This window comes from Peromyscus maniculatus, chromosome 2, assembly GCF_049852395.1.
Source record: "Peromyscus maniculatus bairdii isolate BWxNUB_F1_BW_parent chromosome 2, HU_Pman_BW_mat_3.1, whole genome shotgun sequence".
NCBI lineage: Eukaryota > Metazoa > Chordata > Mammalia > Rodentia > Cricetidae > Peromyscus > Peromyscus maniculatus.
In genome coordinates this window covers 127,246,106-127,272,912 of record NC_134853.1, presented here as the reverse complement: position 1 = coordinate 127,272,912, position 26,807 = coordinate 127,246,106, and the positions used below count along the sequence as shown (strand labels likewise).

Here is a 26,807-nt window from a genome sequence, read left to right as displayed (position 1 = left end):
TCCAGGCCATACTTTATTTTTACAGAAGTGGTGGCCCCACAGCCACAGGGACATGTGTTCTGGAGAGTAGGCACCATGCCTGAGACCGCAAGAGCCTGCTAAGGGGGATTCATGCCTTCTCCTTGGTCCCCATGACCAAATTAAAAAAACAAAACAAAACAAAACAAAAAAATCACACAGCACACACTGCCACACCCATCCCCATCCCCCTCTTCCCTTTCAGTAACAGCCAATTCAGCTTTCTAGCCAGACAGTGGCTACACCTCTGATTTTACAGAAAACCTTCATGCAGCCAAGAAACCAGAGCCATGGAGGGGAGAGGCTTGCTTTGACTTCCCACATGCACTGTCCTGCAGCAGCAAAGTGACTCCACCCAGCCACTGCACGGCTGGGTGTCAGGACTGGCAATGAGGAAAACCTGGGACCCAGCTCACCATGCTTGGAAGACGGCCACTTTTCAGGCAAGATATTACTGGAGCCAAACACTAACCTGAGGCTAATGTGATTCAAAATCCCTTCCCTTCCCAGGTCCTGGGGAATGTCTGAGGAGGGTTGGATTTTGGTTATTTAGGGTGACACACGTTGCCGGCATCACTGCCACAGTCCCCGTGGCTTTGGGATAGAGGCTTGATTGGTGGGACGATGGTGCTTTAGATATCACAGTAACTAACCTAGCTCGCACTGACCATTCATCTGCAGCAGACAGAGTCATCAGTCGGCGAGGATAAGGATGCACACGGGACCACCAGGAGAGCCCACGCCAGGAACTCATGCTGTACAGACAGCCAAGTGAAGACTACTTCCTTCACAGGCCAAACGGATGAGGTCATTCCTCTGCCTTCCAATGCCACAAGTGCACCAGCCTTCCCAGGACCACACTGGCACCGTGCAGTATGCCAAGCTCTGAGCGGCATCAGTGAGCACCCTTCAATTAAAGTATGACTCTAAGGGCCCTGGCACCTGCCAGACAGATGAAAATGCCCCGGGAGCTGGCTTGGTGGTGGGAGGAAGGACTTAAGATGATGGACAGTCCCTAACTGTCACCTGGATTGTTTATGCCCCCCAACTTCTAACATTAGGCTTTCTAGTGTCTAACAAAGAAAGGCTTCAGGAGCTCTTACGTTTCAATGCGACATGAGAAAACTACGGCGTATCGGGGACTGTGACCAGCTCAGCTCTTGAATTCTGGCTTCTCTTCCAGGACTTGATCCCCCACCCCCACCCCACTCCCAGACTCTGGGTTTTCAGCCAGGCAGTTCTGAAGGTGGGGTTGTTCAACCAACCACGCTTCACTAACAAGGCAGAAGGGCCTTGGAGGCCCCTTCCTCTGGAACGGAAATGGAGCTAACTTTCTCTGAGCTTAGGATTTGTAAGGCACTGAAATTAACTAGAGCTGGGGGCGGGGGGAACAAAATGGGGGGAGGGGGAAATGAGTGACCCTGGATGCTTTCCTTCCGACCCCAGGGAGGGTCCTCACAGTAGCACAGGGCGGATACCCCTTTCTCACGCAGTGTGGGAACCACCCCTATGGGACACAGTCATGTGCATGTGCCCCTGTTGTGACTCAGTGGATTCTAGAGGAGGTCTGGTTGGTGGGAGTCAAGAAAGAAAAGCCCAGGAAAGCCAGGCTTCCCATCTTGAGATGTCTTTTCTAGGAACAGTTCTGAGTGGGCTCGCGGTGATGGCTGGCGTGACCCTGGGGCCTGAGCACACAGGAGGAAGGGGCAGGATGGCCCAAAGACGGCAGAGAGAACTTTGGACCGGACCTGGCTTTGGCACAGCACATCCTGGGCCGGCCTGCCCATCACGTGGCCCCCTGAGGTCCAGGGGAAGGAGAACCTCCTTTGCTCCCATGAAGGGCTCTTGTGGTGGCTGATGCAGGTAATGCGGGGGCAACTTCGAGACACCCCCTTCATCGTGCCAGCCAAACCTGCGCACAGGTGACCTGTGGGGAGCCTTCCTGGTGTCAGCACTGGATCCAAAGCATGAGTCAGGTGTGAGGTTGAACGGGAAGCAGTGGCAGCGGCTGCCACTTAGGAAGCTCCTCCCACACAACCGGCCCTTTATGTAGATGACATCCCACGGGTAGGTATTTTTACCTCCTTCCACAGATGAACGCGGGCACAGAGGGGCCAAGTGACTAGCCCGGAGTCGGAGTCGCACAGCTAATGAGTGGCTAATCTGGGACCGGGATTTGGGATTTTTCTGACTCCAAACCCCTGTGCTTCCACTTGCCTGAGCTGCCCTGGAGGCCATCCGGCTGCCTCGGGGATTTCTGGAGGGGTCCCTTTCTGAAATCTGGGAAAGCAGAGAAGCTGGAGCGAGGGAGAGCAAGTCCATTCCCATGCATCTGGCTCCCCAGGGGCCCCGCTCAGTGCCTCGCCGCCTTGCAGATCTTGTCGTACACCTCGGGGAAGGCGTCCTGGCAGCCAAGCTGCTTGCGCAGCTTGTGGTACAAGGAGCCATCAAACATCTCCCAGAACTCCTCACGGTTCATATAGCAATCGGCGTATAACATCTGGAACCTGCATGGGAGGGAAGGGGCGAGGGTGTGAGGATGGACAAGGTGGGTGAGAGGGTCCCTGTGTCCCCAGACCCGGGGCCACTCACCCGTGCACACTGCGTACAAACTTCTCCAGCTGCCTCATGCAGGACCTGGCCTCGAAGTGCTTCACGCGAGGCTCCCCATACGCCCCAATGTCCACGTAGAGCTCAGCCTCATCTCCCTTGGGGTGCACCAGTCCTGGCTGACTGGGCAGGATGAACGGGCACAGCCAGATGGGGTAGACCTGAGAGGCCAGGGAAGTGGGTTGGCCTGCCTTCTCCCAGCAGGTAGCAGACACAGAACTGGCCCACCCACATCCCACACGGAGACTTTTTGAGTTTGCAGCTCTCACTAGGGGCCTCCCAGCTACTCCCAGATACACCCATCCTATCTCACGGGGCCACTCCAGAGCGGCCCATCAGGCACCATGGCCCCCTCCTCCTTGCTGCCCTGGCTGAGTGGGCTAAGATCCTCATTTTATAGTTGGAGAAACCGGGGCCCCGGAGGCAGATACACAGAGGTGGGTGACATGGCTCTAGGGAGAAGATGTGGGTTCCATGGGACCGTGCCCGCCTGGCCGCCTAGCTTACGTGGATGTCATTTTGGAAAGTGTGCAGGGCCTGAGACAGGCACTTCATGGGCACCAGCATGTCCTGCACCACATGATGTTGCTCGTACAGCTTGCGGAGAGTCTCTCCCTGGGTCAGCTTCAGGAGGGAGATCTTGGGGGGCACCATCCAGCCAAAGAGGTAGCGGAAGATGGGGTTGTTGCCAAAAGGGATGATATCCTAAAAGACAGAGATGGGGGATGGGAAGAAGGAGCCATGGCCAGGTCCTTGATCCACTAGGGGCAAGTACTCCAGGGTACAAGTCCCTCACTAAAGGTGGAGAGGACCTTTACCAGATGGCTCTGGGTTTGATCCTCATCTTCCACATTTACCAACTATGATGGCCTTGGGCTAGTTACCTAACTTCTCTTAGCTCAGCTTCCTTATCTGTGAAAAGTGACATGTGAGGCAAATGGAGATATTGTGACCAGTGCCAGGAACACAATGATAAGGTGGCTGCCATTCCTGTTCTCCAGATTAAGGTCAGAGTGGTCGGCATCCCGTAAACGTTCGCTAAACAAGCGCTGTCCCGTGAGAAGAGGGATACTCGGAGAGCTTGAGCACTTTTTCTAGGGTTATGCAGCAAGGACAGCTCTCACCAGGTGGGTGGAGTCTCGCTCCACAAGGAGTCTACTAGCTTGCACACAGCCAGTCATTTGTTTCCCTTGGTCTCCCGAGACGCCATCTTTCCTCTCATGCCAGCTTCCCTACCACGCCCTTTGCTTAGCCATGCAGAGGACTCCCGAGCTCACAATGTCCCTCCCGGCTCTAGGCCTTGCCACCTTCCCAAGTCACCAGTGTGCAGAGTATCACAGCCCCTGGACACCAAAGGCGGGTGTCAGACAAGATGTTCCAGACATGGGTCCTGTCCTGAGATGCTCACTCTCTTGGGACAGAGAGTCAGAGGCAGTTGCTGAAGGTCCCCTGGACTAGGAGCCCAAAGCAGCAGTATGTGCCAAGTGCCGGAAGTCTAGTATCACCACTCATACATCCCAAGTCAGAGCTCTCCTACGAGAGCATTTATTTACTGTTCAGTCTGCTAGATCCACACAGAGTCAGCCCCCTGTAGCCACATCTACTCATCTATGTGTTGATGGCCCCTGTCTGACTCAGGGGACAGAGAGTACTTGAAGAGGCTGAGTATTCCCTCCCCATAACAGACCTCTCCAGTCCTTCCCAGACTACGTGGGGTGCCTCACTCTCTTGCCCGAATGTAGAGCCATTTATTTAAGTAGGTCTACACTGATGAGCATTTAGATCATTCAAAGATTATCAGTGAAGATCCTTTGCCTATGTCTTTGTCCACTGATGCGCACATGTGATGTTCCTGGGCATGGACAATTCTAGATTGAATGCTGTGGGGATCTTAAAGGGATCTGACTTCAGACGCTTGCACCATCTTGTACTCTGAAACTAGAGGTGAATATTGCTCCTTGCGTGCTCACTACCAATGTGCGGTCACACTTCCAGACCTCTGCGGTGTCCCTGACAGGTGAACAGTAAGACGCCGTGAGATGCCTGTTTCTGGCTCTCGGGGAGACTGTGTCACCTTGCTCAGATCCACTGGATTGTATCAGCTGAACGTGTCAGCCTCAGAAAGCTCGTGTTTAAACGCTGCTCCTTTCCTGCCTCCGCCACACCCATCCTTTGACTCCTTGGTGACCCGGGGTTCCAAAGCCCTGTCCTGCCATATGCTGAAGTCACTCATTCCAGTAATCTACCTCAAACTGCTTCCTCCTCAGGCTCCTGTCACCTCAACTGCTGCCTGGATACTGGCCACCTCTGCTAGGGCTGGCTGCAGGGCCCCAGGGATGACCAAGGATCCCAGTACCTCCTTCCTGACCCATGTTAATAATCCCCAGCCACATACCCACCCACTGGCTACAAATGAAAATGCCAACCCCTAACGGAAGGATGACACGGGTGCCCTAGGTTCCCAGGCCTCTCTTACTTAACCGAAGGATGAAAGTCAAAGAGAATTTTCATGTACCAAAAAGTAGACTAGCCTTGCATGTTTATCCATGTATGCATGCAAATGCAGGCCTGTGGAGGTCACTGATAGAGGTCAGGGGGACAACTCTGGGTGTTGTCCTTGCCTTCCACCTTGTCTGAGATGAGGTCTCCTCGGTTGTCTGCTGTCCTGTGGGCCAGGCTAGCTGTCTGGAAAGCTTCCAGACTCTCCTGCTCCATCTCCCATTAGAAGCTCTGGGATTATAGATGTGGGTGGGCCATCATGCCTAGTGTGAGTTCTGGAGATTCAAACCCAGGTCCTCAGTCTCGAACAGCAGCAAACGCTTTACCCACGGAACCATCTCTCCAGACCAAAGTATTATCAAGACAGTGAGTCCCATCGTCCCCCTCCTCCGCTTTGATCCCCCCACCCCATTGTGCTAGGGTCTCATGTGTGTTAGACAAGTACCCTATCCCTGAGCCCCAGCAAGCGCTCTTATATTTATATTTAAAAGATGAAGAGTAAAATCTATACTAATAACTTAAAAATGTTTTACTTATTATGCTAATATTTATGACAGAACAAAGGAAGAGGCTTTATATTTTAGGACTTCCAGTGGCACTCTAGATCTGTTTTGTGCCCCCAGCCCGACAGGTTACCTAGCTGGCCCTGAACTTGGTGCTGCTCAGTGACCCAGATGGGGGAGGGGAGGGCGGGAGGTGCTTGAGCCAGCCAGGCTAGGCCCAGGTGAGGGGAGGACTGACTCATCACCCAGAAGGCAGGTTCGGCGGGTTCTTTCACAGACCTTTTCCTCTACAGGGAGGAAGGTGAGCTGAAGGCAGCCAACAGAAGGAAAGACATATCAGTGGGAAGCCTACATTTTGAGATTGTGTGTGTCCTTTATCAGAGAGGTCTCAGCTTCCATAACTTCTGTAACTCCACCTAGCTGGGCGCTCCACCCACTCCCCCGGGGACTCAGGGAACTGGGTGCCTCCTCAGGAAACCACCCTTGGCGGAAGGGAGTTGCCTCACGCAGGCCAGGAGGAAAGGAAAAAGCCTGGTCGAAGGGCATAGGTGTGGGTAAAGTCTATTGATCTCAAGGGGAACGACATTCTGAAGGGCAGCTCTGCTTGGAGCTCCTGGGGGCCAGCTGAAGCCTTCCTTGTGACGGACAGCTCGGCGGCTGCCGTTGTGGGTCTTTTGCCTGCTTCCCTGCATTTCTAAGTCCCAAGAGCAAATAAACTCCGGGTAGGCAAACACAGGCTGAAAACACCTGTTCTTCCAGTTCCGTCCTGTAAATGAAGTCGATTTAGGGCAGTGTTTACTTAACAGCGCACCTACACGACAAGCTTCATTTCTGAGCACAGACTGTGAAGCAGTTAAAAAATCTTATCTCCTTAGGAGATGGGGCTCAGCACCCCCAGCTGGAGTGGGTTCAATTAAATGACACACGCTGCTAACACTTGGGATGTGGCGGGAGTGACCGGAAACCAGGACATGAAAGGCACCCTGCAGAATCTGCCCGAGTCTCTCTTGGGTGATCTTTTGTGGGGGATGCCAACTGCTTTGCTGTTTGCTGTCATGGGGTCATGAGTAAGGGCTTCCTCCATCCATCACCCACCCCGTCACACTCACGGATCCCTCACTGGAGCCTGAACCACTGCGATCCTCTTACCCCACTTTCATGGCACCCCTCAATGAGGCCCAGAGTGCTGCATCCTCTCATCCATACTCATGGGTGCCCCTCACCCCACATTCATGGTGCCCCTCAATAAGGCCTGGACCGCTGCATCCTCTCATCCACACTCATGGGAACCCCTCACTGGGTCTGGACTATTGCAATCCCTCACCCACATCCATGGCTCTCATCACTGAGGTCTGGGCCACTGTCTCTCCTCACTGTCATTGATTCCCTTTCCGGGTTCTGAATCCCTGCATTCTCATTCACTGGTGTACACAGCAGCTCTACTTTACAGAGTCTGGGATCACTGTCACCTTCATTTGCACTCATATTTGGTGATTTTAATAGCCACACCTATGACCTACTCACACTTTGGTACCCCAGCTCCCCGGCCTGCTTGCCTTTATCTTCCAGCAATCTTATTTTTCCGCTGAGCTCAGCTACTGCCCTCAGGTCCTATCTCAGAACAGCTGACAACATTGTCACCATGGCAATCTAATCTCAGAGCCAAACTAGTCCTGGTGCATCTTTTCCCAGAACCACCCATACCATACTCACTGCAGATCGGATCACTGCGGTCGGTGCTCTGTGGCAGCAGAACTCAGTATAAAAGTATCATCTAGCTGGTCCTTTAAGAATGTTTCCTGAGGGGTTGGGGATTTAGCTCAGTGGTAGAGCATCTGCCTAGCAAGCGCAAGGCTCTGGGTTCGGTCCTCAGCTCGGGGGCGGGGGCGGTGGGGGGGGGGAATGTTTCCTGAGCCCTGGACGATCACTGTCTATATTCATCTACTCCACAGTCCTACTGTCCAGCCTCCCCTAGAGGTGGCCCACTCTACCCACCTGGCACCCAGTCACAGTGTGAAAAGCCACAGCCACAAGCCGGCTTTGCCCTGAGTTCATGGTCACTAGTCTCGGGAAGCTGAATCCCCTGGTCATCCCCAGTCAATGAACTTCCTGTTCTGTAAGGGACAATTCACATGTCCCCCTCTCAAGCTGTCACCATGCTCCGGCTGAGATTCCCACTTCTGATTTCATTAAGAAATTACAGACGACCAGAAGGGCAATCCCTCAACTTCCCACCTCTGGACTGTCCCCAACTTCCAGTGACAGCTCCCTCCTACACATGCTACCACCATGAGGCCACTTTCTCAGCTGAGCCAAGGAGCCATCCCACTCTGAAAACACCCCGCCCTGTACTGTCATTCTCCCCATCACCCTAGGACAGACACATAACCATGCTGTCACCTCTCCTTCTAAAAACACTCACAGACACAAGAGTCTTTTCCTCAGTCCCACCCTCCTTCCGGCTTCTGTCCGTGTCTATTTGCCACGTTAAGTTCGCCTCTGAGATTGGTTTTCCCATCCCATGCTTTCAAGCTCAGCCTTCCGGCTTTCACCTGCTATTCAAAGCCGATTCTATCCCTTCATTGAACTTAGCACTGACACTTTCCTAAAGGTCCCCTGGGCTCTGGCTAAGGGACCTTCTCTTCTGCTGGTTCCTCTCCCTGAGGCTGTAGGGGACCAGGGCTGGGCATCTTCATGTGCCTACTATCATGGCTTTAAATATCATTTCTATTTTAAAAAAGGCAAGGTGTGGTGGAACAGGCCTGAGAGTTCTGCATTTGGGAGCTGGAGGCAGGGAGAGCGAGGCTAGTCTCAGTGACAGAAAGATGAGCGCGGGCTGCATGGGATCTTATCTCAAAAACAAAACAACCAAACCCAACCAAACCCCTACAAATTCAAAAACATTTCACCGGTGCCCATATCTATACACACGGTCTTAACCTCTGCTGAGACCCTCCGGTCCTCACACACATAGCTGACTGGCGACCAACTGGAGGCCCCACCTGTATGCTCCAAGAAGAGCTGCTCTAGGCAGAATTTCCAGGGTCCTTTGCCATGCCCACCCCGCCCCGCTTCCTGTGGTGGTTAGGGGCCCTCCTTCACCTAGTTCTTGGGTCTCCAACCTTGAACTCATGCCAATCTGTCTGGAAATCCTGTAGGTCGGCTCAGCTATCACAGTCCCTCACGCTGCTCTTCTCCTCTTCTGCCTCACAGACAACAGTGATGTTTCATCTCTTTTTCCATGATCGCTTAGCCCCCAACCGGCCCCACTCTCCTTCCAGCTACCAAAGGCATTCTTTAAGATTAAAAATAAAAAGTAGGACACGCCACCGCCCTGCTCAAAGCGTCCACCGGCTTCCTATCACACCTAGAATGAAGCATTAAGTTCTCACTTGACCTACAAGGAGCCGTGTGACCCAGCCTCTGGCTGCTGGTGACCTCATTCTGCACCCTGGCTCTAGCTGCTCAGCAACCTTGCTGTGTTTCAGACATATGCAGCCTGTACTAGTTAATTCTCTTAGCCCCCCGCTGGCCGTTCCTCTGCCCAGGAGCTGTCCGGGAGGTTCTGTGTGGCCTGGCCTCCTGTCCACTCATCTCTACACACAATCTCACCTCAAGGCTGAACTTGACTCTCCCCTTGCCCCTTTGCACAGCCTTTCCCCATCTTGCTCTGGCCCCACACCGAGCTAGAATCCTTCTGTTTAGTAAGGATGTATAATGCCTCCTGAAAGATAAAGCAGCAGGTCTGCCTTCCCCAAAGTATGGCCCCACCCTCAACGTCAACCGTGAAAGCTAACCTCTCACTACAGGTGGCTGTGTCCAGCCCCAAACACGGCAACTGCTCTGCTGGACGGTGAGGACAAGACCCTTGACTTCACCAAAAGGACAGAGAACTGTGGCCACAACGTGAATGGCCCGCTGTCCCAGAGGAGCCAGGGCCTTGAGAGAGGCCCGCCTCACCTGGAGCTCCCAGAAGATGCTTCGAGTGTGGCGGTGGTAGTAGTGCCTCAGGGGAATGTACTCCAGGCCCTCACGGTTTGTCTTCAGGTAGTTCTCCACGTGCTTGAAGAACCACGGCTTGTAGTAACTGCCAATGCTGTTCAGCTGAAATGACAAGAGGGTATTGTGATCAGAGAGCGCCCGACACCGCGAGGGAGCCACCAGGGAGCAACAGTGATCCGGGCCGCTGCTCAATCCCCTTGGCCTTTTCAAAGCTCTGACATGTCAACTGTGGCCTTGGACCCTCTTCAAAGCCAGGCCGGCTGGGCTCAGCGGGCACCCTACAGCAGAGAGCGGTCGCTCAATGACCTTCGTGCTGGGCACAGGGCCGTGGAGCTGGCTCTGGCACTCTAGGGAACTTGGTGGCCCATCTTAGCCAGTGTCCTGCTTCAAGCAGAAGCCAGTGTTCACGGTGCCAGTGAAAAATCAGGTCTCTGTACAGGTTAGCTTCAAGGCCCTCACAGAGCCGGCGTGGCCCACCCTCACCGCAAGCCACAGGTCCCGCTCCAGTCAACCATGGCACTTCCTTGATGTTCCCCGACTTGGCTCCAGTCCTCTGGGTTCAGCACTTTCGCTACAGTCTCCCTCTCCTGGAGGGAAGCTCCAGGGTTACAGGTCCCGGCCCAGGGCTCTGTGTCCTCCAATGCCTAAATGACACATTGGACTGTTGTCTTAGGGTTCTCAGGGGTTCGGGGGCCTTGATCTGCCTGGCTCCAAGATGACTTAGCTGCTCAGACCCCAGCTCCCTCTCCCCTGAAGTGGATTCTGGGCATGATGGGAAGAGAGAACGTTCTAGGGCTGGAAGGCTGGCCAAATGTTGCCCAGCCATACTCTAGCTGTGTGAACTGGTGTGAATTAGCAATGAAAATAATAGACATTATCTAAAAATTATATATATATATATATATATATATATATATATATATATATAAAATTATAAATTTATAAATTTCAGGGCTTTATTTCTCTCTCAAAACAACAACAACAACAAAAAACAAACAAAAAATCAGGACCGTATCGTACTATACATTCTGTGTACCAATCTGCTCTTCCCATGTATAAGCCATGCGGCTGATCCTTTAGCCTGTTTGTCTCACTTTACATATGGCGAGATACTGATACTTCTGACTGGAGTGGCTGTACAGATCAAAGCACACGACACGGACCACACCGGCAGGGGCCCGGCCCACGGTGAGCCACAGCAGCAGTTCCTTGCTCTCCCCCGACTTTCAACCTTTCCCTCTGCTGCCAGCACCCGTCACCCCCCTCTTGTGGAGCCGTCTCTGCGGCAGGCACTCTGTGGAGAGAGAGGAGCATGGGAGCCACAGTGGGCTAGATGGTTTGCCCAAGCTGGCTTCCCTGTGGATAGTGAGGCCTCTGCTCGGTAAGGGAAGGGGACCGAAACTCAGCAGCAGACGGGAGCAATTTGATCTGAGGCAGCCGAGGCCTGGCCACCTGCCTGGCAGTGGCATCCACTGTGTAATTAAGTCGAAACTTGGGGTGCCTAGGTCCAAGGTCTTAGGGAACCATTGTACCAGAGAAGCCCTAACACGATAATAAATAAGTCAACCTAACCCACCACTCAGGACACATGGCAGCTGGGAAGGCCAGGTGGCCACAGAAGCTCATTCTGGCTTTAACATAGCCACAGAGAGCTGCTCCCGCCCGGCTGTAAAGTGGGTTACATCTTCACAGAGAGCCTCCCCCTGGGTGGTACCACCAGACGACCCATCACAGTGCTTGGCTGACTTCTAAAGTGGGGCGCTTGACCCATCTAACGGCATCTACTACTCTCCTGTCCCAGCTCGGCTAACATCTGATGTCCCAGTCTTGCTTGCTAGGACAAAAAGCAAGAATCTCTGGCCTCTGGGTTTTTCTGGAGGAGCTTGGCCTGGAGGAGCTCCTGGAAGGGTCTTGGGGCCTTCGTTCCCTCCTCAGGAAATACAGGGATTGGGTCAGGTGTCCAAACACTTCAAAAAGCGGAACAAATCCTTTTAACAAATCCTTTTAACACTTTGATGGCCTCTAATCCATCAGACAATGGTCAAGTTATTTTGGTATGGCGGGTGACTTCTCCCCTTGGTCCCTCCCCTCAGCTTTACACTGTGGACAGTCTCTAAGGAAATGCCTGGGCGACGCTGGAACACCTCTGGACCGGATTCCCCTGATAGGTGAACAGGAGTGGGATGCTCACCGTGACTAGGCTTGGGGCCAGGGAGAGCCAGAACACTTCAGCTCCATGGCTTCTGTTGCCACTAATGTTCCTGGATGCCCTCCTCCAGACATGTGTCCTCCTCCAGACAGACATGTGCCACCAGCAACCAATGCTGTGGATGCCACTAAACTCTAGAAGCTGGGACTCAGGGACCCACATGAACCAGGAGCAGAGACCAGAATGTAATCCCGCTATGCTTGCTGGGTATCTCCAGGAGTCTCCCTTCCCTGGGCCTCATGTCCTAATACGGAGAGGAGACGGTGCCACAGGACTTGTGAGTCCTTTTCAATCCCTGTATTTCACAAGACCAGGGCCTCAGACACTAGGTAAGCACTCGACCCTGGGCCAAACCTTTGCCCTCCTCTCCCGTTAAACAAAAACACACCAAAATTGATTGATTGATTGATTGATTGATCGATGGATTGTGTGTGTGTGTGTGTCTGTGTCTGTGTCTGTGTGTGTAACAGAGGACAAATTGTGGAGTTTGGTCTTTCCCATGTAGGTCCCAGAGACCAAACTCAGCCTTGGTGGGAAGTACCCATATCCACTGAGCCATCTTGAGGCCCCCAATTTTAAAACATACAAGTGTGTAGGTACAGATCAAGAGCCTTAAGAGATGCCTATACTTTGGTGTGCCAATTCTACTTTAAGATATTCTTCAGGTTCTCGCTGCTCCACTAATTAAGTTAAAATCAAAACAAACAAACTGGGAGCAACTTAAATTATTTCCAACTGTGGACAGTAGTTTTTTTTTTTTTAATAAGCAACAGACAGGCCATTTGCTTATCGCACTGTTCTGAGGACAGCAAGTCAGCTAAGGCAGCAGAGCCCAGGACAGACAAATTTGAAGAGGCGATCACAGATAAAGGCAGACAAACGAGGAAACGCTGCAAAGCTATGTTCACGCCTGTGAGTAACGAGAGAGCTACAAAATACAGAGGAACTATTTTTAACCTTATCAGATGGGCAAAAATCAAAGTGTGATCCTCTCACGACCGTTGGCAAGAATGTAGGGGAAAAGGCCTTCGGCCACCTGTTCCTGGAGGCAGGCAGGAACACAATTACTCCATTGAGGGCTGTGTGCTTTCCCTCACCCATATTTAAGGTGCTCCCATCTTGGCTCAGGATTCCATTTCATTCATAAAAACGTTGGTATAAAAGGACAAGAAGAGAGTCTTGAATTAGGCCGAGTACTTACATTCCACCAAGTGGTTTGGATTAGGATAAAATCAGCACATGCTGTGGAAGTGGTTACAGTGTGTGTGTGTGTGTGTGTGTGTGTGTGTGTGTGTGTGTGTGTGTGTAGACATGCACCTTATCTTTCTTACATATTCAACATTGCCATACTAGTTTATTGTTTAAAAACGTGAATTACTTGGTTGCCAGGTATGATAGCACACGTCTTTAAACCTGGCACTTGGGAGGCAGATGGCTATTAGTTGGAGGTTAGCATGGGCTACACAGTGAGTTCCAGGACGGCCTGAGCTAGTATGTAACCCTGTCTGAAAATAAAGATTAAAACATTATGCACTTGTTACGTATAATTAAAATATGTTAATAAAACATTCACCATTTTATGGTGAAAGCTGAGGGTGTGCCCATTTGGTTTGGAGGATGTATCAAGGTAATTGCTCAATCTTGCCCCTGTCATCCTGTGAAAATTTAAATTAACCCTTGGAGAATCCGATTCCTCATCTATGGCACAGATTGTCAATAGACATTAGGTTTTGCCTACCACAAAGGGGTCACGTGACAGGCAGGGGGCAGGAGTGGAGGGAACAGGACTCTTATGGCCCCAACACAGCTCTGAAGGAGCCTGTTCCCTGGTGGGCTGCCACAAGGAACAGTCTAGAAGAGGCCCAGCCCCAGGCCACCTTTCTTCCCCTGGCTTACCTTGCTGGGTTCTACGTCATCCGTCATGACCCCCGTCATGATGACAGCCTCATCTAGGGAGTACAGCAACCCTTCCACGAAGTGGTTCTCCAGCCGCTGGGACTCCTGGGTGAATTTTTCACAGATGGCCTCCAGGCCCCGAACTGGCTCAAACCGCAGCTTGACATACTTCTTGGCAGGGATGATACGGATCTCGGCCGCCACCAGGAAACCCAGGGTCCCACAGGACCAGGGCACAGCGTAGAAAAGGTCTGAGTTTTCAGACTGAGACAGAATTGGCACATGCTGAGAGCTTGTTCTCTAGACATGGTCAGTAAAGGGACCTAGGGTCTGGGCTGGATTCCTGCCTGTTGCTATCTTGAGCAATGTACAATATAATCAGCACTCAATTTTCCCTCCGCAGTTTCCACTTCATATTTAATCTCCTAATGCTCCCTATACCAGGGATGCTCAGCTGAACAGCATCCACTACCTGCTGCTGAGGCCTAGCCCCCGAACCACATGCTACCTACCCAACAAGGTCATGACCAAAGTCCCCAGAGGGGCACCAGTGCAGGCTACATGAGCTAGATCCTACTCGAGTCAGGGTAGCCAAGAGGCATGAAAATGTGAAAACGCCCCCTTCCTGAGCTGGCGCTAAAAGAGCGATGCCTTTCCTGGCCTGCTTCACCTTATATTCAGGGCCTGGCAGGGCACTGCCTGCTTTGGACAGGTAAGGATTATGAGTCTCTACAAGTTGACCTGCCTCAGTCAGGCTCTCCCAACTCTGAAGTCGTGCTCTTTCTACAACCCTCCTCAGGTTCTGAACATCTGACCCTACCTGTCCTAGAGATGGATACTGCCTTGTCCACTGGCCATTCTAAGTTAGATTTTTTTTTATGTCTCCAAGAGCCCTTTTCCAAAAAAAAAAAAAAAAAAAAATTCAGCCTCAGGCTGGTTATCAATAGGCCCGCGACGTGCCAGCTCTGACCTGCATTGCCTTGGGGGCAGGCAGGACAGGGAGCAGAGTGACAGCGGACTAGACAAGGAAATTTTGTGGCCGGCAGCAGGAGCCTCTGGTACAGCAGGACTCGGTCAACCAATCCCTCCCCTAGGCTACTAGCTCATTTCACTGTCCAGGTCCACAGCAGCACAAACTCCCAAAGCCGCACCCCTGGCTCCATGCCGGGAACCGACATCACACCTTCCCTCTCCAGATCACACAGCTGTCAGAGGACCCGGCTTCAGGAGCCTTTGTCTCCTTTCTCCCCGATAACCAGATAACAGGGCTCACTGAGCATGTTGGGAGATGCGCTGAACCAATGTGACACAGTCCTTGGCTGACTGCGGCTTATTTATTCCAGACCGGAATTCCTGAGCTAGTCATCTTTCCTTGGGCTCTCTTCTGTGAGGCCAAGGCTCTGGAGGCTCTGATGTACCCACCTTGAACCCAATGACCCAGGTTTAAGTTCTAGCTGTGTAAGATTTACTGTGTGACCTTGGGTAGGTTATTAGCCTCTCTGTGCTTGAATTTCCTATCTGACCTCACAGTTTGTTGGAGAAAATAACATACATGAAGCATTCTTAACAGTACCTAAGTGCATTTAAGGGGCTGTACAGCCCAATAGATATACTTAAAGCGAGGCATCCAAGGACAGCCTCCCTGACTCCACCGTCCCTAATGCCCCCATCTCTGAACTTACCGGCGTGCAGCGCACAAAGCTGCCATCGGCCAGGATCAGCTCGTATGCAGTGCAGATGTGTTGGAAGAGGCCGTACTTGTGGGACGACGACTCGATGCCTGTGCCCATGATCAGGCCCCCTGCAGAGACATGGATGTCAGCAGGGAGAGCTGTGGTGTGCAGGGTGGGGCTGGCGGACACGGAGCTGCTACATTAGGATGCTCTCCTTGAGAGCACCCTCACCTCTGGCCAGCCTCAGAGGTTAAAAAAAAAAAAAAGTCTGTGTGTGCATCCAGTTTAAGAATGAAAAGAGAGGTGACTGGGTGGCAGGGTGCTATGACCTATGGGAAGATGCTGTCCCTGGAAAAGAGCTTGGGGTGGGGGGCACGGACCCTACAGGGAGAGGAACCAAACTTATCCTGCGTGCGGCACCAGTAGAACTTGAGCAATGGACAGTCATGAGGGAGCAGACAGGGTCAAAACATCGGAACTGCTCAGAAATGGAGCATGGCCATTTCCGGCCCAAAGGGAAATGCAGCCGTCACAGAGCAGATCTGCTATACGGAAGGGGGTCGATGTTCCTCCACTCTGACGCTCGGGACCACCTAGCCCTCCTGCCGTGAACATGGGGCACTCACCCACTGTGAGGTCATCGAGCTCAGGTAACACAGGCAAGGTCCAGCCAATGGAGTTCAGCAAAGCTGTCACCTGACCCATAGACACCAAGGGCTCCACTCGAACAATCTGTAGAGGGGACAAGAGAGAGAGAGGCTGGGCTGAGGGAAACAGCAGACCCAACTAGAAAGCCTGCACAGACAGCGACAGACACCTCAGCCGTCCCAAGCACTCAGCCTGGAGAGTCCTATACAGCCTTTATGGATCTTTCTAGAATACCATACTGGCTGCTTTAATTATGGTGAATATGACTTCCGGTTCTGAGTCAGCTAGTGTGGAATGTCATCCTCTGGAAGATCTCGTATCTGTTGGATGTGACTGCACACGCTTGGAATCCCAGCACTTGGGAAGCTCATGCAGAAGAACAGCCTCAAGTTTGAGGCCTTTGGGGCTATCTAGCAAGATCTTGTAAAAAAAAACGAATGAAAACAAATCCCGAACAAACAGAATCAAATACAACAAATGCTTAGTTATTTTTTTTCTAGATTATAGGAGAAATATTAATTTGGAAGTAACAGCAAAGAAACGAGGATGAAAACAGCAATCATCTAGTCTAGCTACTCACTTAGCAATGACAATCACGAAGCAGATCTGTCTTGCTTTTCCATATGTCTATGCTGCTCTTTTGTATGTTCTAATACAGCACTCATAGACACAAGTACAAACCCACACATACACATCTGCTTGACGACGGAAAATTTAGTACTAGAGGGGGCTGGATCGACGGCTCAGCGGTTGGGAGGGCTGGATGCTCTTCCAAAAGACCCGGGTTTGAGGGAGGTGGTGGCTCACGCCTTTAATCCCAGCACTCAGGAGGCAGAGCCAGGCGGATCTCTGTGAGTTCAAGGCTGGCCTGGTCTACAGAGTGAGTTCCAGGAAAGGAGCAAAGCTACACAGAGAAACCCTGTCTCGAAAAACCAAAACCAAAACAAAAGACCCGGGTTTGAGTGCCAGCACTGCATGGTAGCTCACAACCAAACATCTGTGACTCCAGTTCAAAAGGTGATGGGCTCTCTTCTGGCCTCTGCAGGCACCAAGCATGCAAATAATGCAGAAACACACATGTAGGCAACCACCCACACATGTGAAAAAGAAGTTGGCATTAAAGATTGGGGAGACCACTCAGTGGATGCTAGGACAGACGTTCAGACAGGTAACTGCCTGGCAGCCGTGACAACCTGCCCTGTGCATGATAGCTGGAAGACAGGCGTCCTTAGAGCAAGTTGGCTAGCCAGACAGGACAAACTGACAAGCTCGGGACTCAAGTGAGAAGCCCTGCCTCAATACATACAGTGGAGAGCAATTACAGAAGACACCCAGCTTGCTGTGGGATATTTGTATACCGTGTGAAAACGTACTGCTTTTGTTTCCATAGGGGAAGAAGCGCTATGGAGACCATCAAGACCAATAAAAATTAGATTCAGACAGGAGAGAGACCTCTTGATAGGAGAGGCGACAGCTCATCAAACAACTTGGTCATTCAATCCAAACTAACTTACAAGACTAAAAAAGGCCTTCTTTCATTTGGATCATGTATGGAAAAAAATTATATTTTATTATTAAAAGATAATATTTTTTCTGTTGTCAAAAACCATTTTGTTCCTGACAAAAAAAGGAATTTGCCCAAGTTAGGGTTGGGGCAGGGTTTTGTTTTTGTCTTTCCAGGAGAATAAAAGCATCCCATTAAAGAACCTGAAGACCACTGAACAAATGAGACATCGGAAGAAGCACAAATCATTCAGAGAAAAATGTCCCAAGAAAAAGAGCAAAATTGGCCTAATGGTATAGCACATTTCTAACAGAATAACATTTCATAAATCTTCCCAAATATTTGTTTCTGCTGTTCTCTACAGACATAGAGGCAAATGGTCTGTTTGTGGTCCCAATTCAGTTAAAAATCAAAGCTGGCTTTGGAGTTGGAGCATGGCTCTCTTCTTCTCTAAACCCAAGCATGCTTGTTAAAGGAAAAATCCAAACTCTCTGTCTCATGTCAGAAGAGCCACCTTATATGGGACAGAAGAAACTAGAGGGACTAGTCTATTGTATAATATTATCTCTAAATTTACAAGATTACTGTATATATAATATACACTTTCTGTCATGATATTAATGGTCATATAGAGTACTAACTAATTCTAGAAATAGGCTTCATCTAGCTTCCTGTACATGATTTCAGGCTTGATCCTGAATTAGGTAACTAGGAATTAAGCTTGTGTATCCTGGATATACTTAATAGATTGTGGTCTTTTAACCTATCTGTGATCTGTTGCATATGATATTTAAAATGTTCAAGTTTTCTGCAGTGAACTGTGATCATTCCTAACAGTGATTTTTGAAGTCTTCAAAAAAGATGATGGGGCCCCCACAACAAAGATTCCACCTGGATTGTGGTGATGCCACTAAGCTGACAAACACCACTCAAAGATCATCTTTGAACTAGAAACTACTCGGGACAATTTCAAGGCAGTTAGTTGAGATGGTCCAACCTTGCAGACTATCCAGCTAAGACTTTAGATAAGCCCTACACTTTCCCATCACACAGAGACCAAACAAAAAATAATACAGCTAGCTCTCCCAGGACTTGACCACTATCTCAATTTTCCCAGGGTACCCTAAAGATTCTGTTGCCCCCAGTCAGCAGGAAGTAATTTTAAGAATATAATAACCACATTCCCAAGAGGTGGGGTGGGTGGTTTTTGATTGTTCGGTAGTTTATGAATGTTTGTCATCATTTAGGGGGGTTGGTTGCAAATTGTTATTGGTCCTGGTAAGGGAGGAAACTAAACAAGGGAGGTTGGATTCAAGGATCTCTTTCTGAAAAAAATACATTAAAATAAAAACTCCTGACAGAGTTCTTGCTAGAAAGAATGCAAACAAAGGCAGTGGAGTAAATTCTTCAAAGTACTGAGAAAAAAAAAAAAAAATATATATATATATATATATATATATATATATATATATATACACATATATACATATACAAGAAATGTTCGGAGTGCCTTTGGGCAAAAGGAAAACAAATGAACAGAAACACACCTCTAGAATAGAAATGAAAAGACAATAAGCTCCATGGACAAACATGTTATTATTTAAGTTTCTTTATGTTGACAATGATACAGCGCGGAGCTAGGAAAAATATGTAAGAGTACAAAGGGCGGGAGGAAGGAGATGGAGGTATATATATATTTTTTTGTTTTTTGTTTTTCGAGACAGGGTTTCTCTGTGTAGCTTTGCGCCTTTCCTGGAACTCACTTGGTAGCCCAGGCTGGCCTCGAACTCACAGAGATCCGCCTGGCTCTGCCTCCCGAGTGCTGGGATTAAAGGCGTGCGCCACCAACGCCCGGCAAGGTATATTGTTATAAGATCTTTACGCCATGTGTGAAGTCAGACAGCATCACTTGACTGCAACGAGGACAATGTATACTGGAAACCCCGAAGCGGAGCTGCAGCTGAGTAAGCCAGGGAGGAAGCTAACACAGAATCGCTAAGATTATTTGGTAATCCAAAAGAACCCAGGGAAGAAGAGAAAAGGAACAGAGAACAAATGAGTCACATGAACGGACAACAGACGGCAGGCAACAGGCTTGAACCCCATCAATTAAGGACGTTAGATGCAAGGGTCTTACCACCTCAATGAAAAGACAGAGGTTGCCAGGTTGAATTAAAAAAAAAAAAAAAAAAAAAGCAAGACCCAACTGGGTGTTGCCTGTAAGAGAAACACACTTTATTAGGTCAACAGTAAAAGGATTAAAAAAAAAAAATCATGTGACTGCTAGTCAAATGAAAAGCTATCAATATCAGACTAAGCAGATTCCAGAGCAAAGAACATAAGTAAGGATTGTTTAAAAAGGTAATCTCAGCCAGATGTGGCAGTACACAGCTGTATCTCATGATTTGGAAGGAGGCAGTAGGTAGAGGGTTCAAGGCCAACCAGAGCTACATCTTTTCATAATGAAAAAAGGAAGGGATTAATCAAAAGGACATAAAAAAGGTCTTAAACATATCTGTTTATGCCTAGTAACAGAGCTTTGAAATACACGATGGGACACTGATACACGGCAGGCAGAGAATGAACAAACCTACAATTGTAGACTGACTTCAGTCTCTCACTGAGGAGCAGAGGAAAGGTGGAAAGTCAGCTTCGAACAAGACTACGAGCCACGAGACCTAAGTGACATGTGTGGAACTTGTCCCTCCAAACAGTGCACTCATGAGCTCGTGCATGTACACACACACACACACACACACACACACACACACACTAACCTGGAATTTCTTTCTTTTCTTTTTTTTTTTTTTTTAATTAGATTTCAATTTTCTGACAACAGATAAATTAGATCAGAAATCCGAGATAGAAATAGTTTGGTAAGTATCAGGAAACTAAACATCCTGGTAATTAACCCAAGGCCAAAACACACAGCACAAGGGAAACTAGAAAGTATTTTCGGGCTGGTGACTCGGCTTAGTGGATAAAGAAAGACTTGTCACCAAGCCTGAGTTTGATCCCCAAACCCGTAAGATCGGAGAACCTGTTCCCACGGCTGTCCTCTGACCTCCACACTCCCGCATGGGCAATAACATTCTGGTTTTCAAAAGACAAGCCATGGACTAAGAAAATACGGAATGATTTTGGATTTTAAAAAATTAGCAAAGGATCTGAACAGGCCTCAGCAAGGACGACATGCCCACGGCCAGTCTGCGCATGGAAAGGTGGCCAGGGTCTTCAGTCATTAGGGGAGAGCAAAGCTAAAACCACCAGGAGACTCCACCACAACACACCATGGCTAAAATCGAGGCCCGCTATGACAGGTTCAGTGATATGCAGAGCAGGCACACACACTGCTCGCAGGACTATAAAACCACGCAGCTACTCCTTAGGAAAACAACCAACAACGGGAGCAAGTCCTTAAACATAAACAAACATCCGCCTGCCAAGTACCTCAGCCATTCTCCTCCTCCGCATTTGTCCAAGGAGAGACTTTTCATGTGGGTTTATGTATGCAGGTGCCCTTGGAGGATAGAGGTTTTGGGCCCCCAGACCTGGAGTTACAGGTGGTTATGACCCCTCTGATGTCGGTACCAGGAACCAAACTTGGGTCCTCTACAAAAACGGTACACATGCTTAACTGATGAGCCACTTCTCTGGCTCCTATCTTAATTTAATTTTGATTTTTTAAATTATGTGTGTGTGCTGTGAGATGTTCTGTATGTCAAATTGCTCTGATTGGTCAATAAATAAAACACTGATTGGCCAGTGGCCAGGCAGGAAGTACAGGCGGGACTAACAGAGAGGAGAACAGAGAAAACAGGAAGGTGGAGGGAGTCACTGCCAGCCACCGCCATGACAAGCAGCATGTGAAGACACCGGTAAGCCATGAGCCACGAGCCACGTGGCAAGGTATAGATTTATAGAAATGGATTAATTTAAGATATAAGAACAGTTAGCAAGAAGCCTGCCACGCCCATACAGTTTGTAAGCAATATAAGTCTCTGTGTTTACTTGGTTGGGTCTGAGCAGCTATGGGACTGGCGGGTGACAGAGATTTGTCCTGACTGTGGGCAAGGCAGGAAAACTCTAGCTGTGTGTGTGTGTGTGTGTGTGTGTGTGTGTAGCTCAGAGGTATCCAGTGGCTCCTCTGGAGCTGGAGTTGTAGGTGGTTGTGAGCTGCCTGACATGGTGGGTGATGGAGACTGAACTCAAAAGCTGAGTCAGTTCTCCAGCCCCAAAGAAAGTCCTTGCATGTTTACAGAAGGCCTACTCAGAAATGTTCCTGACTTCTTATTTTGTAATAGGCTCAAAGTGAAAATAACCTGATGTCCATCCGCAGGTAAACAGCTAAACAAACTGATCTAGCCATGCCAAGGATACTATTTAGCAGCCAGACGTACGTGCCAGGTACACACGCTTCAGTATGGATGCATCTTAAAATACTCATTAGAGAACCCAGACCAAAGAAGCATGCACTAAATGATTTCTTTCAATAGTCTCCAAAATCTAGCACTCATTTCTAACAACAGAAGAACACTGTTAACCCGAGGCTGTGGGTGGAACAGGTAGGGGAGGGGCTTAAGGGGAAGAATTACCAAGAGCTCTGAGTAACCTTTTAAGGCTGTCAGGCACGCTCTGTGTTTGAATAATGGTTTCACTGGTGCAATGCTGTCAAAACTCATGTCAAAATTTATGACCCCATTGCGCAGTTTAAATAGGTGCAGTTTACTGGATGCCGGGCATACATCAATTAAGCTGTCTTAGAGAAGACACAGTGATACATGTGCTTTGGCCAGGGTCTCCCAGTGATGAAATGCCATCAAGGGGACACACTGCATGCCTTGACTCTCTTGTTGCTAAATATTGCATTGTCCTATTAGAAACGAAAATGTAATCAAAATCTGTGTGTGGAAGATCTCTGATTACATATAAGCCCAATTCTCTTTTCCTCAAGCTATGTTTTGAGAAGCAGAATGACTGACTACACCTTATCGTAGCTAAACGGCCCGGAAGCATTAAGAAGTAGAATTAGTAGGTGGGCCAAAGAGTGTACACATTTCTGGGCAAGTTCCCCTCTCCTGGCTACCTCTCCCCAGCACATGCCTTTTTTTCCCCACCAGCATATTTTCTTACCAGGAAGCGGGTAAGCAGGTTCCCTTTTGTCGCTCATGTTTGACAGTGATTTTTCCATCCCTAATTTTTTAAAATAGAACTAAAATGATCAAAAGATTCCCTGGAGTTCTCAGCTTGCATGATGGGCTATGGCCAGTCTTTCCTCCCAGCGGCTGGGAGGCTTGGGAGGACAACAATGGTAGGTAGAGCTAGTTAGTAATAAGCCTGAGCTACCGGCCAAGCATTTATAATTAATATAAGCCTCAGTGTGTTTATTTGAGAGCCTTGGTCCTGTCCACTCTGGGATGTCCTTGACTGAACTCAATTCCCTGTGAGTCACTCACACCAGGGGCAGTGTCCACCTGCTCCCACAGCCAGGGTACAGCACATGTTAACTTGGTTTTGTTTCTTTTTTTATTTTTCCCTCGGGGAGAGGGACAGTACTGGGGATTGAACCCAGGGCCTTGTGAACGCTAGGTAAACTTTCCACCACTGAAGCACAAGCCCAGCTCTCTCACCTGTTTCTTGGTGTCCACCTCCAGAATGTCCATCAGATTGATCATGATGTTCTTATGAGTCTTCTTGTATTTCCCGACCCGCAGTGAGACGGTGAGCCAGCCAGGACGCCCCGTGCACATGAAGGTCTTGCTGCCTTGTTCCTTCCATTCTCGTACCTGCAACCACAGGAAGAGACTCAGCTGCCTCCATCTGGGATCCCCAGAGTGGCTCACACGCCCTCTTTCAGGATAAGGGAGCTGGGAGAGATGCCTTTACCCAGGCACCACTGGGGAGGATGGTGAACCCCTGAGGGCCTTACCCTGTGGAGTCTCCCTGGCTCACAAGGCCAACAGAAGGGCCAATGTGTTGCTACTGTACAAGGAAGAATGAAAAGAACTAGAAAACGAAGTATTCTGAAAACATTAAGTGGAAAGTTCAGGAAAGGCTTTACGGTGGTAACCGAGCGATTATAAAAATGGTTATCATCTCCAGTGTGCTCCTGCTAGACTAGGCACCTACTGTACACTGTCTTGTTAATTCTCTCAATCCCAGGAGGTTGAGATGAGCTCCACCTGCCCCACTTTGGCAGATGAGGAAACCCAGGCAAAATAACTTGTCTAAGATCATACAACCCATGACTGGCAAGGCCCAGATTCATAGCCAGGACTGACCAATCACAGAGCAGGGAAGACAGAGCCCCGAAGACAGATGGGCTTAGTCCATGGAAGAAGAGCTCCTTATGAAGCGTCTTCTGGGCCAAACCCTGTTGTCAGCATCCACACATGCTAACTCATGTACCACTTTGACAGGGAGAGGGGGGAGCAGGCAGCGGTGGGCCGTGGTACTTTGGCAAAACCTCCATGCCAGAGCAGAAAGGGTGCAGGGCCTGATCCGCTGGTGAGGAATAAAAGAGGTATCTTGTCCCTGCAGACGGAGAAGGCAGGCACCATGCACGGTTGTAGTTAGAGCATCCAGGCACCGTCCATTTCCTCTTCATCTGCTTCTAGTAATTCCTCTTCCCTCCACCCAGGTGAGGCGGATTCCACCCTGCTGGCCACAGTGACAGTTTTAGGAACGAGACTGTGATCCCAATAGTCAAGCCGTCGAGTCTGGTTCTGGGAGGCGCACACCCTCTTTACCGAGGTGGGGGCTACACTGGCCGAATCTAAGCCAGAAACTGTTGGGGACGCTGCAGGAAAACAGCACCCCGTGAGAATGGTCGACTCGGGGGAAGGAAGAGCCAAGAAAGACATGGCAGGCGAGATGGAGACGGACGGGAGAGGGGGTCCTGGATTCGGTCACACCTCAGCCAGCTGCCCTGCTGGACTTTTCAGGACATAAGCCAGCGCGGCTCCTTTTTACTTAAACCAGCTTCAACTAAGTTTTGCAAGAGCCCTGTCAGGGGTCAGACTTCTGAGGAAGCCGCCCTGGGGCTGTCAGGCAGAGGGCTCAGGATGGGGAGGGGCTTCCAGTCTGGCAGGAAGGCATTCGTATGAGTGGGCAGTAAAAAAGGCAGAAGGTGAATTCCATGACCACCCAGCTCGGCCTGGCTCTGCAGTCAGAGGCGTCATGGAAACCGAGTGTGAAGGAGCGGAGTAGGGTGCTGCTGGATGGTGGGTCACACCGGTAGACGCTATCAGGGCTGGAACATTGATTGGACTTGGGGCAAAAAGGCAAAGCCCAGAAAAACCATTCTTTGTCAAATTCTCAAGAGAGACAGGAAGGGTCCAGAAAGTGGGTAACGACTTAAGCAGCTATGGTAAGAAACTTAGACATGAGGCAATGAAACCAGAACCATGGGATGGGATGGAGAACGGGTTCGAGGGAGACGAGAGTTCAGGCTCTTTATCCCAAGGCAGTCTGAGTCCCTGCCCTGTGATGCTGTTCCGGAACGACTCACAACTTAAACCTCATTTTAGTAACACAGGTACCAGACACCAGGTGGCTGTGGACTGCAAATCACCGTCACGAAAGGCACAAGGTACGGCCCCGCTGGCCCCATTGTTTCCTGTTCACAGAGCATCCTTCCATTTAGTTTCTGCTAACAAGCACTCACTAATATATAATATACTCTGGCCCCCAGGGGACCTGTCAGATAACAGTCCCGAGTTGTTAGGAGCTCACAACCTAACCAGGGCGTCCAGCAGGTAATTGCATAAACAGAACCCGCAGAAAGACCCAGGAAGGAGCGTGCAGGTGGGGTGGGAGCAGAGCCGTGGGGCTTCCACTGCGAGTTCCCAAACCCAGGGTGGCAGGTCAAAGTACCGCCGACCCCAGCACCCTCTGTGCGCTCTTCTCACTGGGCAAGGTCTTCTGGTCTGGAGGTCGGTCCGCCTGCACCTCAGGCTCAGCCTGCAGCATGCAGCACGAAGTAAATGGAACAAGAGGACGTCTGCCATGAGGGCGGCAGCAGGAAGCAGACGCTCTCTGCAGCCGATGCCAGTTAGAGAAGAATATAAGGAGGGGCAGAGGGAGCCCATGCCAGCCCCGGATGGGGGAAGAAGGCTTCACTGTGAAGGAGTCTCAGCCTAGGTGCCGGCTAGCCTATGTGAACTCATCATCTACTTACTGGGTGCAGAGTGACTTCACTGAGCAGAGTCTGAGACTACACACGGGGTTGGGGGCTGGATCCCACCTTCTCTCTTTAGTCCTTTATTCTAAAGGCGTCCAAAGCACGTCAAGCAGTCGCGCACTGGGTTACCTCTCGAGGGTGGGAGGCAAAACAAACTTTCACCTCTTTCCTACCATGATGCTCCTTTCCCAACCGACTTTCTAATCTTCTTCCTCTCACTGGCCCTGCTCCTCAGCTTTCCCTACCTTTGCTCAACCAATCTCTCCACTTGAGTCATTTCCCAGCACCACCTCCCGGAGGCCATTCCTCCTCTGGAATGCGAGGGGCCTGATGAGTTACCTGACTGTTGCCCACCTCCCGAAGGTTTAGGGTCCCTCGTTTTCCAGGCACTGCGCATGCCCTGCACCTAGCGGACACTCCGTAAGCCTCCGGGCAAGGTTCTGTTGGTTGCCCCAGCGCTTCTGCTGATTCCGTTTCATCCCCCTGGGCAGTCCCTTCCCCCATCACGCGCGGGGTCCTTCGCGATCCCCCCCTCCCACGCCCGCTCCTCGGGCCCGGCACACCGCTCCGCCGCCCGGCGGACCGCAACCCCGGGCGCACAGCCGCGCCCCGCGCCGCTCACCTGCTTCTGGATGTCCCGCACGCGCTGCTCATGCAGGCGCGGCGCGCTGCTCAGCTTGAACACCACCCAGGCGCGCACGTAGTAGTAGATGTCGAAGATGAGCGAGAGCGGCAGCAGGAAGAGGCACACGAACACCCAGCGCTGGTGGATGAGCACGAACTCCAGTCCCTTCACTCGCACCCAGAGCAGAAAGAGCAGCGCGCACACGGCCAGCGACACGGCGGGCTCCATGGTGTCGGCGCGGCGCGCCGCGCGGGAGGGTGCGGGCTCGCGCCGCCGGTCACGGCAGCCCGCTCCGCTGCTCCGCTGCTCCGCCGGCTCAGAGCCTGCTGCCGCCGCCGCCCGGGGAGCCTGTAAGTCGGGCCCGCCGCCTCGCGATTGGCTTGGGTCGCCAAGGTTCGGTGGGCCGAGACCCAGGCGGCGACCAATGGTGAGCCGCGC

General features: G+C 50.6%; 1 protein-coding gene across 1 annotated transcript; it reads right to left on the bottom strand.

The window, feature by feature from the left end:
- Window positions 1-26,807, bottom strand: Dhcr24 (24-dehydrocholesterol reductase). Its single transcript, XM_006987200.4, has 9 exons — window positions 26,367-26,807; window positions 23,193-23,348; window positions 16,037-16,142; window positions 15,420-15,538; window positions 13,738-14,001; window positions 9,591-9,734; window positions 3,136-3,333; window positions 2,611-2,789; window positions 1-2,525 (listed from the first exon to the last, which is right to left on the bottom strand). Exons 1-9 carry the CDS (start codon window positions 26,595-26,597, stop codon window positions 2,372-2,374), a joined length of 1,551 nt encoding a protein of 516 aa, XP_006987262.1. The 5' UTR covers window positions 26,598-26,807; the 3' UTR covers window positions 1-2,371.